The 17547-nt window shown below is 40.2% G+C and overlaps 1 protein-coding gene across 2 annotated transcripts in view; it reads left to right on the plus strand.

Annotated features, from left to right (window-relative positions):
* The window catches only part of jazf1 (JAZF zinc finger 1), a 230828-nt gene that overhangs the window by 201260 nt on the left and 12021 nt on the right, over positions 1-17547 (plus strand). For both annotated transcript variants that reach the window (XM_033047468.1, XM_033047475.1), the window contains one exon: positions 16963-17132. In XM_033047468.1, the coding sequence (XP_032903359.1) occupies positions 16963-17132 (170 nt within the window). The remainder of the gene's footprint in view (positions 1-16962; positions 17133-17547) is intronic.

The following is a 17547-nucleotide window of genomic DNA, read 5'->3' on the forward strand; positions in this document are numbered from 1 at the left end:
TTAACAAGGCTCTGATCTTTAGATTTTGGCAGTCACTTATGTTTAACACTGGCTCCTGGAGATTTCCAGGGTTGGGGAAACTCAGCAGCTAGAGAGAGGTAGAAATGCCAGATACAGCAGTTGTTATTAATAGAGCAATGCTTGTGAGCCAGAAGGAGCTGGAATGCTTCCCTCTCCAGCTAATGTACGGCTACATGGCAAGGTGCCCCATCATTAACCAGAGTCATGGCTGGAAGATGGGCCTTCAGTAGGTGGGCGAGAAGGTTCCAGGCACGGTTGGTGGGCTGGAAAGTGGCTGCGTGTAACTCATTACCACCCTGTGGCCATGGAAGTCAGGTTCTGATATTTGAGTTAACCCCTTCACAGATGGAGAGGATACAAATCAGTTTATTCATACATTATAATGGTTGGGTCTGCAGCACATAATGAACACATCCAACATACTTTCAGTATTAAAATATAATATCTCTGGGGTGGTTTTTAACACCCTTTTTGAATATCAGGAACTATTGTTTTCCAATAAATGAAGTATCTATCTAATTTTCTAAGCTGAGCAGGACACTGCAGTTATTTTTCGATTGAAAGATTTTCAGTTCATGTTTATGCCCGTTTGTTAGTGTCATTTGTTTCTGGTGGATTTCCCAACTTTCCTTTTTTGAGCTCAGACGTATTACAGATCCTCTATGCTCCTTAGGATTATTTACACCGGAATTGTTATAGGTTTCAAGCAATATTACAGTTTGTAATTTACCCAATACAATGTCCTCAGAAAATCATATTCATATTCATTGATTAATACTGACCCAAAGTTAAAATTGTTCCATGTAACAGGTAGTTCATTGCTTTTCTCCTTCACACTCCTTAATATTGGACATGAAACAAAGGAATATTTAAGCAGAGGAATAACGAGAGAAGAGATAAAGGTTTTGGATAATTAAAGGCTCACACCACCCCTGTGTTAAAAATCAATTCAGCAGCAATTTATAATGATTTAGGCATCAGACTAGGGTCCTTTTCATCTGAAGTAGGGTATGGATGCCTATGATCTATTAATGAAAGCCATTTCTTTGCACTTTTTGATTTCAAACATAACCAGCTAGCTAAAAACCTGCAGTGGTCGGGCTGCTCATATGTAAAATATTTGGCAGTTGTTCCTCACTGCCCTAAAGGAAAAAGATCAGTGGGAAGTAGTTCCCAGTCCCATTGCCAACTGACTTTATTTTAAATATGTTTTAAATCAGCCTGTCTGTAATATTTCTGCTGTACATTATGCATAGTGCTGAATGTCACACAAACACGTTCATTATTATGTTTGATCTATAGAAATCTCACTGAGAAACTTATAAACCGCACTTTGTTTTTGTAAATGTTAGATGTCAAAGCTGTGAATGATTTAAATTCTTGAGCTCTCAGTTTCACTGCTTCAAATCTCCACATGCTCACAGGATTGCATGCTTTTTAACCAAACAGTGAGGGGATAACTTATTTTCCCTCGTGTTTTTCACTTTCTGTAGGATCATTATACAGTGCCCTCCATAATGTTTGGGACAAAGACCCATCAGTTATTTATTTGCCTCTGTACACCACGAGTCGAGATTTGTAATAGAAAAAAATCACATGTGGTTAAAGTGCATATTGTCAGATTTTAATAAAGGCCATTTTGATCCATTTTAGTTTCACCATGTAGAAATTACAGCAGTGTTTATACATAGTCTCCCCCCCCCCCCCTTTTTTCTTTCAGGGCACCATAATGTTTGGGACACAGTATTTTGTTGCATATCCTTTGCATGCAATGACTGCTTGAAGTAGGCGATTCATGGACATCACCAGTTGCTGGGTGTCTTCTCTGGTGATGCTCTGCCAGGCCTGTATTGTAGCCATCTTTAGCTTATGCTTGCTTTGGGGGCTGGTCCCCTTCAGTTTTCTCTTCAGCATATAAAAGGCATGCTCAATTGGGTTCAGATCAGGTGATTGACTTGGCCACTCAAGAATTGACAATTTTTTTGCTTTGAAAAACTCCTTTGTTGCTTTAGCAGTATGTTTGGGATCATACTCCCAGTTAGAAACATAGAAACATAGAAAGTAGGTGCGAGAGTAGACCACCAGGTCCGTCGAGCCCGCACCGCCATTCGCTCATGGCTGAACACTAAACAGACACACTTACCCACAAACAGTAGACACAAGACACAGAACACAAGACACTACCCTCCCCTTTATACCGCTATCACCCCTCTCCACCCCAAAAACCTCGTGATCTCCTGGGGGAGGCAAAAAACCGGATAAAAACCCAGGTCCAATTCGGGAAAAAAATCCGGGAAATTCCTCTCCGACCCCAATCTAGGCGATCGACACTTGTCCAGGAGATCACTCAGGTCTTACTATACTAACCATACCTAGGTCCATATCCCTGCCCTCTCCCCGTAGCCCCTTATCCCCTTGGCAGCTAAAAAACCATCTATTTTAGTCTTAAATATATTTAAAGTTTCTGCTTCCACTGCTCCCTGGGGCAGTGAATTCCATAAATTAACCACCCTCTGGGTGAAGAAGTTCTTCCTCATCTCAGTTTTAAAAGAGCCCCCCCTTATTCTGCAACTATGTCCCCTAGTTCTAGTTTCCCCGATCATTGGGAACATCCTCGGTGCATCCACCCGATCAAGGCCCCTCACGATCTTATATGTTTCAATGAGATCGCCTCTCATTCTTCTAAACTCCAAAGAGTAGAGTTCCAGCCTACTTAACCTTTCCTCATATGTCAATCCCCTCATTGCAGGAATTAATCTTGTAAACCTTCGCTGCACTGCCTCCAGGGCTAGTACATCCTTTCTTAAGTATGGACCCCAGAACTGTACACAGTATTCCAAATGTGGTCTCACTAATACTGTGTACAGCTGCAGCAAGACCTCCGTGTTTTTATACTCAATCCCCCTAGCAATAAAGGCCAAAACTCCATTGGCCTTCCTGATTGCTTGCTGCACCTGCATACTAACTTTTAGTGATTCATGTACTAATACCCCTAGATCCCTTTGCGTTGCATTACAACGCAGCTCCTCCTCATTTAGAAAATAACTTGCCCTATCATTTTTTTTCCCAAAGTGAATGACTTCACATTTATTAGTATTAAACTTCATCTGCCAAGTTGTTGCCCACTCACCTAGCTTATCTATATCCTTTTGCAGACTCTTCCTATCCTCCTCATCCCCTACTTTTCCTCCCATTTTTGTATCGTCCGCAAATTTTGATATATTACACTTGGTTCCCTCCTCCAAATCATTTATATAAATTGTGAACAACTGGGGTCCCAGCACCGACCCTTGCGGAACCCCGCTAGTTACCGGTTGCCATCCCGAGTATGAACCATTTATCCCCACTCTCTGCTTCCTATTTGTTAGCCAATCCTCTACCCATGCTAATATATTACCCCCAATTCCATAATTTTTTATTTTTAGCAATAGTCTCTTATGTGGCACCTTGTCAAAAGCCTTTTGGAAGTCCAAGTATACCACATCCACCGGTTCCCCTTTATCCACCCGGGTTGTTACTTCCTCAAAGAATTCGAGCAAATTCGTTAAACAGGACTTCCCCTTCACAAAACCATGCTGGTTCTGTCCGATGAAGTCATGTTTATCCAAGTGCCCCGTTAGTGTTTCTTTAATAATTGTCTCTAACATTTTACCCACCACCGATGTTAGACTAACCGGTCTATAGTTACCCGCTTTCTGTTTACTTCCTTTTTTAAATATAGGTGTTACATTGGCCATTTTCCAATCCACTGGGACCGTTCCTGCCTCCAGGGAGTTTTGGAAAATTATCACCAATGCATCCACAATCCCCACCGCTATCTCCCTCAAGACCCTTGGATGTAATCCATCAGGCCCAGGGGATTTATCCTCCTTCAGTCTCATTAATTTCCCTAATACCACCTCCTTGGTGATCTTAATAGTATTTAGCTCCTCCATTCCTACCGCCCATAGTTCATTCTATGTTTCTGTAGAATGAACTGCCGGCCAATGAATTGCTCTTTTAAGTACTTCTTGGCAAACTGTAACTTGGCCATCATATTTTTTCAGCTAACCAGTGGTTTGCATCTTGCAATGAATTTTTGTTCATGAAGTCTTCAGCGGACAGTGATCATTGACAAATCCACACCTGACTCCTGAAGAGTGTTTCTGATCTGTAAAACAGGTGTTTGAGGATTTTTCTTTATTATAGAGATAATTCTTCTGTCATCAGCTGTGGAGGTCTTCTTTGGCCTGCCAGTCCCTTTGCGATTAGTAAGCTCACCAGTGCTCTCTTTCTTCTTAATCATATTCCAAACAGTTGATTTTGGTAAGCCTAATGTTTGGCTGATGTCTCCAACAGTTTTACTCTTGTTTCTCAGTCTCAAAACAGAGCTGTAATTTCTACATGTATAAAAATGGCCCGTTAACATTTCTATCACATATCTCAAATTGTGGAGTATAGAGGCAAATAAATAAATGATGGGTCATTGTCCCAAACATTATGGAAGGCGTTGTATATAGGAATTTATACAATCTCAAAGTGGAAATGCCATTTTCTCAAACAACTTGTTTTAAAGTCAATTCTACGTTGATAGATTGAAAAAGCTAGAATGACGAAACATAGATTTTAGAATTATGTAGATTTAGGACCAGAATTGGGGGTCAGGGTTTGGATGAAAGTATTGGAATCATAGTTGGTGATGGGATCAATGTGTGTTCTACAAGTTTTGTATGTTTAGAACGTATTATAAGCTGGCAAACATGCTGGGTGGGATCAGAATCATCTGAAACCCACTATAATATGAGCAGCAAATGCATTAATCCAACAGCATAGTTCTGTTTTTTACTCTATTGCCACAATAGTTTGATTGCACAGTTAAAACTGCTAAAAATCAGAATACTGCAAACAAAACAAACAAATATCCAGTGAGACTTGGATATAATTTAAGGCAGGAGGGTTACTCCTCAACTTCGAGTCCATACTGCTGCCAACTCTTAAACTGCTTGGCCCTTCTTCCCATCATCAGTGGCTTGCCAAGGAAGGATTGCATTAAATCCATTTTCAGAGAAATCGCTCTTGAAATTATTTTGATGCTTAGGCAAATGTCCAATGAGAATATATCCTCCACGATATTTTCTTTGCATCTTAGAGCAGTGATTCAACCATCCAGCTCAAGGTTTGGCATAAGGGATTATGAATATTGATCATAGAATTAAAGAATTGTACAACACAGAAACAGCACTCGCCCACGTTGTACATGAAGACTCTGTTGCCTATCTACATTAATCCCATTTACCCACATTAGGTCTGTATCCCTCCTCTCCTTTTAAATCCAAATCCCTGTCTAAATGCCTTTGAAACATATGTAATAGTATCAGGCTCAGTTACCTTCGCTCACAGCTCTTTCCAAATGAAAAACCTCTGCAAGAAGAAATTTGCATGAATCTCCATTTTAAAGTGACTGCCTCCTAATCTTGTAATTGTGATCCTTCGTTTGAAATTCTCCTACTCATGGGGAAACATTTTAGTACCTTCCATGCCATGTCCTCTCAGAATCTTCTATGTGTCAGCAAGATTACTCCACATTCTTCTAAATCCAAATAATATAGATGGTGTTTAGCTCCTCATAATGAAACTTCCTTCTTCTCCACATAGAGTCATAGAGTGACACAGTGTGAAAACAGGCCCTTCGGCACAACTCGCCCACTCCAGCCAACAATGTCCCAGCTATACTAGTTCCACCCAGCTGCGCTTGGACCTTATCCCTCCAAACCTTGTTCCATGTACCCGTCTAACTGTTTCTTAAATGATGGGATAGTCCCAGCCTCAACTACCTCCTCTAGCAGCTTGCTCCATACACCCATCACCCTTTGTGTGAAAAAGTTACCGTTCGGATTCTTATTATATCTTTTCCCCTCTCACCTTGAACCTATGTCCTCTGGTCCTTTATTCTCCTTCTCTGGGCAAGAGACTTTGTGCATCTACCCGATATTTATCCTTTCTTAACTAAACTTACCAAAACTGTGCAGAATACTCCAGGTATGGCCTCTTTATTACCTTGTACAATATAACCCCTTTTGCAATACAGGTCAATATGCCATTTGCATTCCCAACTATTTGCTGCACAAGCCCATTAACCTTTTGCAATTTGTGCACGAGAATACATGGAGCCCTCCTATATTTCCTTCACCTACAATCTCTATCCATTTCAATAAAAGTCTGCTTTAGCTTCCTCTTACAAAATGTAAGGATTTACACTTCCCACATTAAACTCCATTTGCTAAACTGAACCGATCTATATCCCATTCCAGAATACAAATATTATCGCAATGTGCCCTATCATCTATTTTTGTGTCATCAGCAAACTTGGATATCTTACACTGCCTCATAGTACAGGTCATTAATATAAATTATAAATAGGTTAGGGTTAAGAACTGATTCTTAGTACATTTGCTCATTATATTGTTCTAATGTAAAAAAGCTCATTGTTCTGATTATCCTCAATCAATGCTAATATTCCCCAACGTCATGAGCTCTTACCTTGTGAACCAGCCTTTAATGTGACACCTTGTCAAATTGGGTGGCACGGTGGCGTAGTGGTAGAGCTACTACCTTACAGCGCCAGAGACCCGGGTTCGATCCTGACTACTTGACTACTTTGATCACATTGATCCTCTATAGAGTTTGTATGTTCTCCCGTGACATGCGTGGGTTTTCTCCGAGATCTGGCTTCCTCCCATACTCCAAAGACGAACAGGTTTATAGATTAATTGGCTTGATATGAATGTAAAATTGTCCCCAGTGTGCGTAGGGTAATGTTAATGTGCAGGGATCGTTGGTCGGTGTGGCTCGGTGGCCCGAAGGGCCTGTTTCCGCGCTGTATCTCGAAACTAAAAAACTAAACTAAACTAAATTCAGCCTTAAAATCCAAATATTTAAGATTTGATGGTTCCCCTCTTCTAACTGCTTGCTATCTCCTTGAAGAATATCACATTTGTCAAGCAGACTTACCCTTCATAAAACCACTTAGGCTTTGTTCAATTACATTAAGCATCTCTAAATAATCTGTTTTGTCCTTCATGACAGATTCTAGCATCTTGCCAACAACAAATGTTAAGCCAACAAGCCTATAGTTCCTTTTTTTCCCTCCCTTCTTGAATAACGAAATCACATAAGCGCTATTCCAATCCACTGTTACTTTCTCAGAAGTCAGTAAGTTTAGAAAAAATTAAACCAATTCTCCATCATCTCTTTGGCTACTTCCCTTAAAATCCTTGATATCCTTGATGCAGGCCATTGGGTCCAAGTGATGTGGCTTTTATCTCATTATTATTTTTCCAATACTTTGTCCATCATAATAATATTTGTCACATGTTCTTCTACATTGTTTGAAACTAGCTCATTAAATATCTTCGCAGTGTCCTTCATTGTATAGATTGATGCAACTTAGACTTAATGTATTAGCCATTTCCTTGATTCCTGTTATTAATTCTTCCATCTCATTAATCCAACTACTCTCATTCTAACATACATAGAAGCATTTTCCATTTGTTATGATATTACTTTCTATTACATCAGAGTTGAGAGTAAAAGCTCCTTTAGAGATGAAGGACCCAGTATTAAATGAAATGTCTATGTTTATAATGACACAAAGTTGGTGGAAGTGTTCACCCTGAGAATGATGCAGAGAGATTCCAGAATGATTTGAACAGGTTGAATGAATGGGTAAATGCATGGAAGATACAGTATAATGTGGTTGAGTATGTTAGTAAATTTGGTAGCAAAAAGGCAGATTATTCGGTGAAAGACAAGAGATTGGGAGACAGGGAAAGAGTAGCGAGATCTGGTTGGCTTTGTTCAACAGTCGATCCATGCAAGTGCAACAAGCAATGAAGAAGGTACATTATACAATACCCCATGACAGAAGGGGGGAGTTGTACAGTTTGATAGCAAACATGGAAGAAGGATCTCCTGTGGCGTTCTGTACTGAATCTTGTTGGAATCAGTATCAGTCATCATAGTGAGAGGAATTGAGTGCAGGAGCAGGGATGCCAGGTTGCAATATACAGGGCCTTGCTGAGACCATACTTTGAATATTCTGTGCAGATTTGGCCTCCTTATTTGAGAATGGAGGGACTGCTGCATAAGTTTACATACCTGACGCTGAAATGGCAGGGCTGATACATGGAGAGTTTGGGACAATCAGGCATGCGTAAAAGATCTTCCCGATTGTGGGGAAGTCCTGAACGAGGAGTCACAGCCTAATGATATGGGTTGGGTTATTTAGGCAGCAAGATAAACTTATTTGTGCAAACAATTATAAATTTGTGAAATTCTCTGCCACGGAAGGTGGCCGAGGCCATATCATTAAATATATTGAAAAGGGGTTGGTTTAAAACTGTGGGTGAAGAGATCAAGAGATACAGGGAGAAAAGAGGATCAGGGTACTGAATTTTGATGATCGACTATGAACATATTGAATGGCAAAGCAGGCTTGAAGAGCTGACCGGTTGGCTTCTGTTGCTGTTTTGTTTACATCCCAGTGGATTTCATTAATGTAAAAAAGGAGTTAAAATTGTTAATACACAAACAATGATTTTTCATGGTTTATCACTGTCCTCTCCATATGAATCAAATATACTTGGTTGAGATTATTAAATTAGAAGGTAGCTGTGCAACTTCCACCTCCACCTCCGAAGGCTATGACTGGTCATTCGGGTTCCCTCTACAGGTGAATATCGATTGGCATTCTCCACCTCCCTTGTATGCTCTGCGCTCTCTTTTGCAAAGTAAGAAGAGACCTGTGAGTTAGTCTGATGGCATATGTGGAACTGATGGATAGAAAATCTGTTGCTAATGGTGAACCATAGTAGAAAGTCATGTCAAGTCGCATAAAAGTGAAATTTAATGTGATATGTGGCTAGGCAAATGTGTATATTTGGGAGTCCACACGCTGAGATGGACAAGGAAATAAAATTCATACCTAGAGTTCCCATGAATTATTTTCTCTTCTTATAAAGTTAATAACCTCTATAGGTAAGAAATGGATTCCACAGAAGAGATTTTGCAAAGGCCATATTAAGAGCATGCTCGTCAGCCCCATTATAGTGGTCTATTAATACTGCAGTAAAACATGGATAGAGGAGATGAAAATTAAAAACAAAACTGCAGGTGCTAGAAATCTGAAGCATAAACAAGAAACTACTGAAAAGTCTGAATATGCTGGTCATTATAGGCACTGGCTTTAAAAAATTCTGAATATTAACACCAAAGAACACAAATATTCATGGAAAAATATGTGGAGAAGATGGTAAAATGGATTAAAATAGTGTGGTACACTCAGACAATGCCGTTGGATTATAACTAGACTATATTTGCTGTGGTTACCGCACAGTAAAACAGCTGCTTCTTTTATTCCCAATTCTTAATTGCTAATTGTAAACTTTTCTTTAAACATTTGCCAGAGCGCAATTAATTTGCAATGGCTGAAAATGGAAAATTTTCCTTTGTGCCCAAGAGTCTGATGTGTCCTAGCCATTTTTATCCTTGCTCAAGTAACTCTAGACAAATGCATGAAAGCCAAGTATTTCATGTGGTCACCAGAATTTCAGGCCACAACTAACGTGCAAATATCTGCCAACACAGATCAGTACCGACTGGACATTCACCTGAGAGGTATATTCATTCACGAATGAAAAGAGTTTTAGCAACAACATGTTGGAGGCAACTGTTTTCATGACAACAAAGATTTCCCTCCACTTTGTGTGAACAGTAGAATCACTTTTAGTTTAGTTTAGAGATACAGCGTAGAAACAGACCCTTCGGCCCACCCAGTCTGCCCCACTAATGATCACCCGTACACTAGTTCTGTGTTATCCCAGTTTCACATCTTACAACTAGGGTCAATTTAATCTACAGACTCACACATCTTTGGAATGTGGGAGGAAACCGGAGCACCTGCAGGCTGTGGGCCGTGCATTTAGAAATCAACTTTCGTGACCCATGTCTAGGAACGACATGAAAATTTGCACAGATTTAGATAAAATATGATTGAGAAGGGAGTCATAACTCGTCAGTGCCAAAAGTTGCACATTAATTAATTAAACTAATTGGAAAATGAGATCGAAAAAGTAAGCGCCATCTAGTGTCCAATGCCCATATTACACCATGGGGAGCCTATTTCCGTGTTGCAGTCTATTTAAATCATATATTATTATACCATATATATATATATGACGTGAATATGACTGTAATCATATATAATTATGTATAGTTATATTATATAAAAATAATATAATTAATATAATTGTGAGTGTGTATTTTGAATGAGACTGCCGCAGAGGTCCTGATCCTGAACCAGCCTAATTAAGACTTCAAGAGACTTAATTGTCCCAGATAGGACAATGAAATGTCATGTGTCCCAGATAGGACAATGAAATTCTTGCTTTGCTTCAGCAGAACAGAATATTGTCGGCATAAATAAATACAGAACAGATCAGTGTGTCCATATACCATTGAATATATATATACACACATAAATAAGCATATAAAGTGCAATAGGCTATTAAAGTTCAAATTTTTGTTTGAGTTGAGTTTAATAGTCTGATGGCTGTAGGGAAGCAGCTGTTCCTGAACCTGGATGTTGCAGATTTCAGGCTCCTGTATCTTCTACCTGATGGCGGCGGAGAGATGAGTGTGTGGCCAGGATGGTGTGGGTCCTTGATGATGCTGCCAGCCTTTTTGAGGCAGCGACTGTGGTAGATCCCCTCGATGGTAGGGAGGTCAGAGCCGATGATAGACTGGGCAGTGTTTACAACATTTTGCGGTCTTGTAACTAGTAGAGTGGATAAGGGAGAACCAGTGAATGTGTTATATCTGGACTTTCAGAAGGCTTTCGACAAGGTCCCATATAAGAGATTAGTATACAAACTTAAAGCACACGGTATTGGGGGTTCAGTATAGGAAGAGAGGAGAATGGAAAGTTTAGCTTTATAAACTGTTTGAGTCAGCCTGTTCGGTTGGTAATTGACTTTGTAAGGTACTGCAACATTACCTTGAAAAGTACCGTAGTTGCTCTTTGGCACCATATTGCTTCTTCGAGCAGCCTGGGCAGCTTTGGAGCACCTCTGGTGCTTATTGAAAAGTGAGTTTTTTTGCAGACAGATGTCTTGTACGGCTGGAGCAAGGCTTGCACATCTCCCAATAGTCCAGCTAACTGTCATTCATAATGCCTACATTATGCCACAGTTGAATGGTAATGACTAATTATTATTCAGAATGCAGAGCAGTAGAGTTTTTGCCCTTCTGTAATTTGATTATAAAAATGTCAGTAGTTTACAGTTTTTTCCTCTAACCAGTGAGCTTTAGTGTTAAAACAATACCAACTGCTTTTGGGCAGGAAACGTTTCTTGCGTTATGATATTTATTAATGTTTATATTAGCTTTTATCTATGCAGTCTGTTAGCTGTGTAGGAAAACACCAAAAGAGCCAATCTCATACATTGGAGAAATATTTTTGCCGACTTTGTGATCGCCAACTGCCTTGCCTTAGAGCCAGCTTCCAGTACGGTCCTAGGTACAGTCTTCCCTTGTCTGAGGGGCTGATATCTGGCTGATCGCCATGCAGTGCAGTGGCGTCATGCCTCGTCGCTCATTAATTCCCGTTACAGTGTTCTGTGGTTTGCTGCAAGGATTGGATACTGTTAGAATGTATGGCTTCGAAACTGAATTATGCAATTCTAGGTCCTATTTGTTCATTTCTGTTCACAAAAATGGCGGGAACAATTAAATCAGTCCACCTGATACCAAAGTTGTAATTTTTCAGGTCATGTTCGTAACAGATTCAACAACAGCGCTGCTTAGCCTTTCAATAAAATGGTATGGGGGGGTGGGGGGAGGGGGTGGAAAAGGAGAGGGGTAAAGGGGGGTGTGGGGGGGAGGGGGTGTGTAGGGGGGAGGGGGAAAGGGTGTGTGTGAGGAGGAGGGAGGTAGGGGAGAAGGGGGGGGGGTGGTGGCACTCCACTCAGGGGCCACCTGCCGCGGCACCACACAGCGACTTTCCCGACTCCACTCTTGCAGACTCAATCAGCACTTGTGGACTCCGTCCCGCCTCCAGGGTTTTATTCTCCAGCGGGTGCCGGAAGGGGCATTACCTTCATGGTGACAGACAGGCGAGAAGACCAATCTGCTGACCGCACAATTTTTTAAACCTTCATAACTTTTGTAATCTTCCACCGATCGGAACAAAACTTGGTGTGCTTGGAAGAGAGAACGGTGAGTAAGGTGGGGGGAAAATCCTAGCGATAAAGGGTACAGTTTTTGCGCGTTTTTTTTTTTAAAAGCAAGTCGGAAGTGGTCAAGGTGAGAGTTTTAGAAATAATATAGATAAAATGCTCTTGTGGTAGATCTGCCGATTATTACCAAGAAAAATTGGAGCAGCAACTTTAAAAAGTAAATAACCTAAAATGTGGCATATTACTTGGACCAACATTTAATTTCCAATTTAGGGGTGGTATTGGGTGATACAGCAAATAACCCAACATACATTTATGAAAGATCATGTTTGACAAAACCTTACTTTTTGAAACTATAATTGGCAGAACTAGCTCGTCTGGTGTTTTTGGACGGACACACACACACACACACGCACACGCACACGCACACGCACACGCACACGCACACGCACACGCACACACACACACACACACACACACACACACACTCACACTCACACTCACACTCACACACACACACACACACACACAGAGAGAGCGAGAGAGAGACAGAGACACAAACAAAGACAGAGTGACAGACAGAGAGAGACACACACACACAGACAGACACATACTTGTACACACATACACACACACACAGACAGACACACACGCGTGCACACACATACACACACAAAAATGCGCACAGGGATGTAATATATATAGTGGGGATTGAGGATAGATTCACAGGCAGACAGAAAATAGTAATTAACGTGTTATTTCCAGGCTATGACTCGTGGTATGCTGTGGAGATTTGTTCTTGTGCCCTCACTGTTGCTAACCTATGTCAGCAATTTGGATGAGTACTGTAATACACCCATGTCTGTGACGATACCAGGCTGGTCAATGTGGATTGTGAGGAAGATACAGAAAACTTCAGGGGGATATATGCAGATTAAGTGAATGGGCAAGGACATGGCAGGTGGTATATTATATGTAAATTGTCCATCCAAAATTCAAATACCACCACAGCTTCTACTTTGGAAGAAAAACATTATTCAAATAAAATATGTTTATTTTTAAATGATCAGCGAGTATAAGTATTCTGAGATATCTGGGTGTCCTTATCCATGAATCCTTGTACAAGAATCACTGAAAGTTATCATACAGGTGAAGCAAGCGATGAGGAAGGTATAATGGAAGGATGGATCATGCTGGTTTCTCGAAACTAGAAAGCAGAAAACAGTAAAGTGTGATTGTTAAAGATTGTTAAGATGATGGAAGAGTTTGATGTGGTAGAAATTGAGATGATCCATTATTAGAATATGGAACTCACTAAACTGAGAGCTGGTTGAAACATCAAACGTGGATTTATTTAATGGGAATCTAGATAAAAGCAGCAGTGGAAGGAATAGAACAATATTGGGAAGTGGTTTGATGAAGAACAGTGAGAAAATATATGGTTTAAACACTGGAATTAACTTACAGGGCCAAATAGTCTCTTCCAATTGCAATACTGCTCTAAATTCAGCAGGAATCTAATAAAAAATAAGCTGTTAATGATTCTTGCCCCACCTCCCACGCATCCTCCCCTTCCAACTCAGTATTGGATGGTTCAAACTGTTATGTATATTTTCAACTCTGGCTGGTGGGATAACCAGGTTCTTCTGCTGCGAGAGATTGGCAGTGGTATTAAATATTCCTTTCAGCATTAGCTGCCAAAAACAATTTGTATTTGAAGAGTTTAACTTCTCTTAATCCCAAATTTAGCAGTGCTGATTTGTCCTTCTGAGTTGTGGGCAATGGTGGTCAGAAGAACTGCCGGCATCTGCCCTGGCACATTCTATCTTCACCGAAGGAGTGGTGCAGACTTCAAATGATGACTACACTGGTCCCTTGCACAATTACCTCTAATTTGTTCACAAGCAACTGCTATTTACACGATTAAGCATATGAAAGTGGTTGTTGTAAAGTCGTAGTCTCGGGAACAGAGGAAAGAACTTCAGACCAGTGATAGAGCCCATTGTTGGCATAGAGACTAAAATGTAGCAGAAAGTCTGCTGCAGTGCACCTGGAGATAATTATCTGCTGTTATTGTTAACCTTCTGGATGGAAACGTTGAGGAGCATCTGGCATGGTGTATAACATGCAATGTTTTGGTTCCAGAGGTTACCAATGGAGAAGTGGCTAATTTAGCTTACTTGGTGACATCATTGTGTACACCTTTCTGTTTGAATTTTTCTGTGAACTGCTTTTTACATTTCAACTTCCCATGGCAGAATCTGACAAAGCCTGTTTGGATGGTCTCTAATACCGCAGTGTTAATCCTGCTTCATTGAAAGGTATTGGGATTCTTCTGGACTTCTGGATAGCCGTGGCTAGGGGCAGAAATGTCCCCACCACTTTCAGTTTGGATTGATTCTTTCAGGACAGCACTTTGACAAATTGATGTTAATAAGTGGATAGAGCCTGCGTGGGAAGCTGTTGTGGGATAGGGATGGAGGATTGAGGATGCAGAGCTGGGACGTGGCACTGGGCCATTTTCTCGGAGGATGTGGGTCCTCGGATGCCAGACCTCAGCTTATCTGTGTGCACTCCTGCCACCGATCTTCAGTGGACCACTTCAGTTCGATCCACATAACCCATCTACTGATCAATGAAAATGTTTCAAAATGGTTAGGCCGCACTTGGAGGATTGTGTGCAGTTCTCATCACCAAACTAACATATAGATGGGTTGCGCTGGAGAGAGTGCTCAGGAGATTTACCAGGATGTTATCTGAAATGGAGGACATTAGTTGTAGGGAGAGATTAGATAAGCTATCCCTGTTTTCTCGAGAGAAAGGAGATCAAGGGGTGGCCTGAAGTATATAAGATCATGAGGCATAGATAGCGTAGATAGTCAAAATCTTTTTCCCATGGTAAGTATATCAAAAACAAGAGGTTTAAGGTAAGAGGAAGAAGTTATAAAGAGGATAAACACAAAAAGCTGCAGTAACTCAGCGGGTTAGACAGCATCTCTGGAGAAAAGGAATAGGTGACATTTCGAGTCAACACCCTTCAGAATGGTCTCGACCCGAAACGTCGCCTATTCCTTTTCTCCAGAGATGCTCTCTGACCCGCTGAGATACTGCAGCTTTAGTGTCTATCTCCGGTTTAAACCAGCATCTGGAGTTCCTTCCTGCACATTTAAAAAATAATCTTTTTTTACATAGACTGTAGTTGATATCTGTGCGCGCTGCCTGAGGAGGAGGTGGAATCAAATACAATCAGTTTTTAAGAGACATTTAGACAAAGACATCATATAAGCAAGACAAAGAAGGATATGGTCCTAATGTGGACAAATATAATTTTAATTGTGTAATGAAAGGTCCAGTTGCAATCAGAGACTTAGTTGAATGTTTTGGTGAAAGCGACAGCAAGCAGAAATAAAGTGGGAACTGTGCAGTGTATTAAACAGTGTATTTTGTGTGTTGCAAAATGGCAAAATGGCAAAAAGCATTTCAATTCACTACACCTCGGTGTATGTGAATGTGACTAATAAAATACCTTTGATACCTCTGAACCCCAATTTCTGAGTGAACCACTGTCATGGTTGAAGAACAGGGTAATCATCCACACACTGAAGCGAATGCAAGTGACTATCCAGAATCTGCAAGTGGCAAGTAAAATAAAACTATCAGAAAAGTGAAATGGGTTAAAAACCTCAGATGTTATCCATGTGTTCAAGACATTGAAGTGAATAGAAAACTGAATCACAATCATTAATTTTCAAATATAAGTAAAAATAAGAAGTAGGTACATCCCTTTTATCTTTTTTTTTCTTTTTTTCACTTTTATATATCCTCAGCACTCTTTTTCTCCCTTTCTTTTTCTTTGGCTTTCTCCTTACCTCTTTTTTGGAGTTTTACGTTTCTAAGGGTCTCTCTTGATCACTCTTTCACGCACTTACTATTCTATCTAACTCTCTTTACTTTTCTTCTTTTTAAAGTTTAAAATATGAAGTGGTACAGGAAATGTATGATGTCATTTTTGGCTTATATAACTGTAATGTACACTACTTCTAATAAATAAAAAAATAAAAAATAAAAACATTTTCAAATTGCCGTTAAGTCCAAACTCACCGAATCGAATGGAGAAGAAAGAATATATACAGTTTGTTAAACTGCTTTATATTGAGGGTGTTCTACATACAGAAAAGATGTCCGAAGAACACAGTGGAGGGAATAGGAAAGTTTACATAAAAATTGGATAAATGTTGAAGATGTTATTAATTAATGTGCAGGTATGTTTACGATGTACATCTTAGACATACCTGGCCTGCTCCTTTGGTGGGTTAGCTGGTAGCCTGGCACCCTCGGCAGGTTGGGGACACAGGAGCACCAATACCCAAGGTTTCCAACATCATTTACTCTTACAATAGTGGTTGTTTTAAGGGATGGCATAAGCTCCGTCTTAAAATCATATGTAGAATATTCAGTACAAGGTCAGGAACCAATGTAACTGTCCCATTCAGAGGCAGTAGTGACTAATTACAACAGTAATTTACTGGAAAGGCCACGGTCCTTCTGGGGCTAGACTTTTACAAAATATCTCCAGTGTGAAGGGTCCTGACCGGAAACGTTGCCTGTCCATTCCCTCCCCAGATGCTGTTTTGATCCACTGAGTTACTCCAGCACTATGTGCCTTGATTTAAAAAATGAACACTTTTCGGTTTTTATTATTGAATTCTCCCCTTTGTTTCTTTCTCAGGTAGCGAATATGACGAAGAAGAGGTAGATTATGAAGAATCAGACAGTGATGAGTCTTGGACCACAGAAAGTGCAATTAGTTCAGAAACTATTCTGAGCTCCATGTGCATGAATGGAGGAGAAGAAAAGCCTTTTGCCTGTCCAGTTCCTGGATGTAAGAAGAGATACAAGGTATGTTGGATGGTAGCAAATCAAAATAAATAATTTAACTAGGATAAAATGTTAAAGTACATATATCAATAGATTGGGCCTTCATAACTCAAGAAAAATTCTTATTTTTTATTTATACATTTTTATGCAGAGTTTTACACGTCATTGTCAAATTACCTGGAGATTCAACCATAAGTTGCATTTTAAGTACATTTTCATGATTTAGTTTTAGAGATACAGCATGGTAATAGGACCTTTGGCCCACCGAGTCCACACCAACCATCGATAACCCCGTTTTAACTAGCTCTATGATAAGGGGCAATTTACAGAGCTACAAACCTGCATGTCTTTGATATATTTTGGATTGTTAAAGATGTAGAAGAAAGTAATCATAAAAGCAAGTAAACAGTACTCTTCAGATACTGAGATTTGTCCT

Source organism: Amblyraja radiata, chromosome 2 (assembly GCF_010909765.2).
Source record: "Amblyraja radiata isolate CabotCenter1 chromosome 2, sAmbRad1.1.pri, whole genome shotgun sequence".
In the NCBI taxonomy this organism is placed as follows: Eukaryota; Metazoa; Chordata; class Chondrichthyes; order Rajiformes; family Rajidae; genus Amblyraja; species Amblyraja radiata.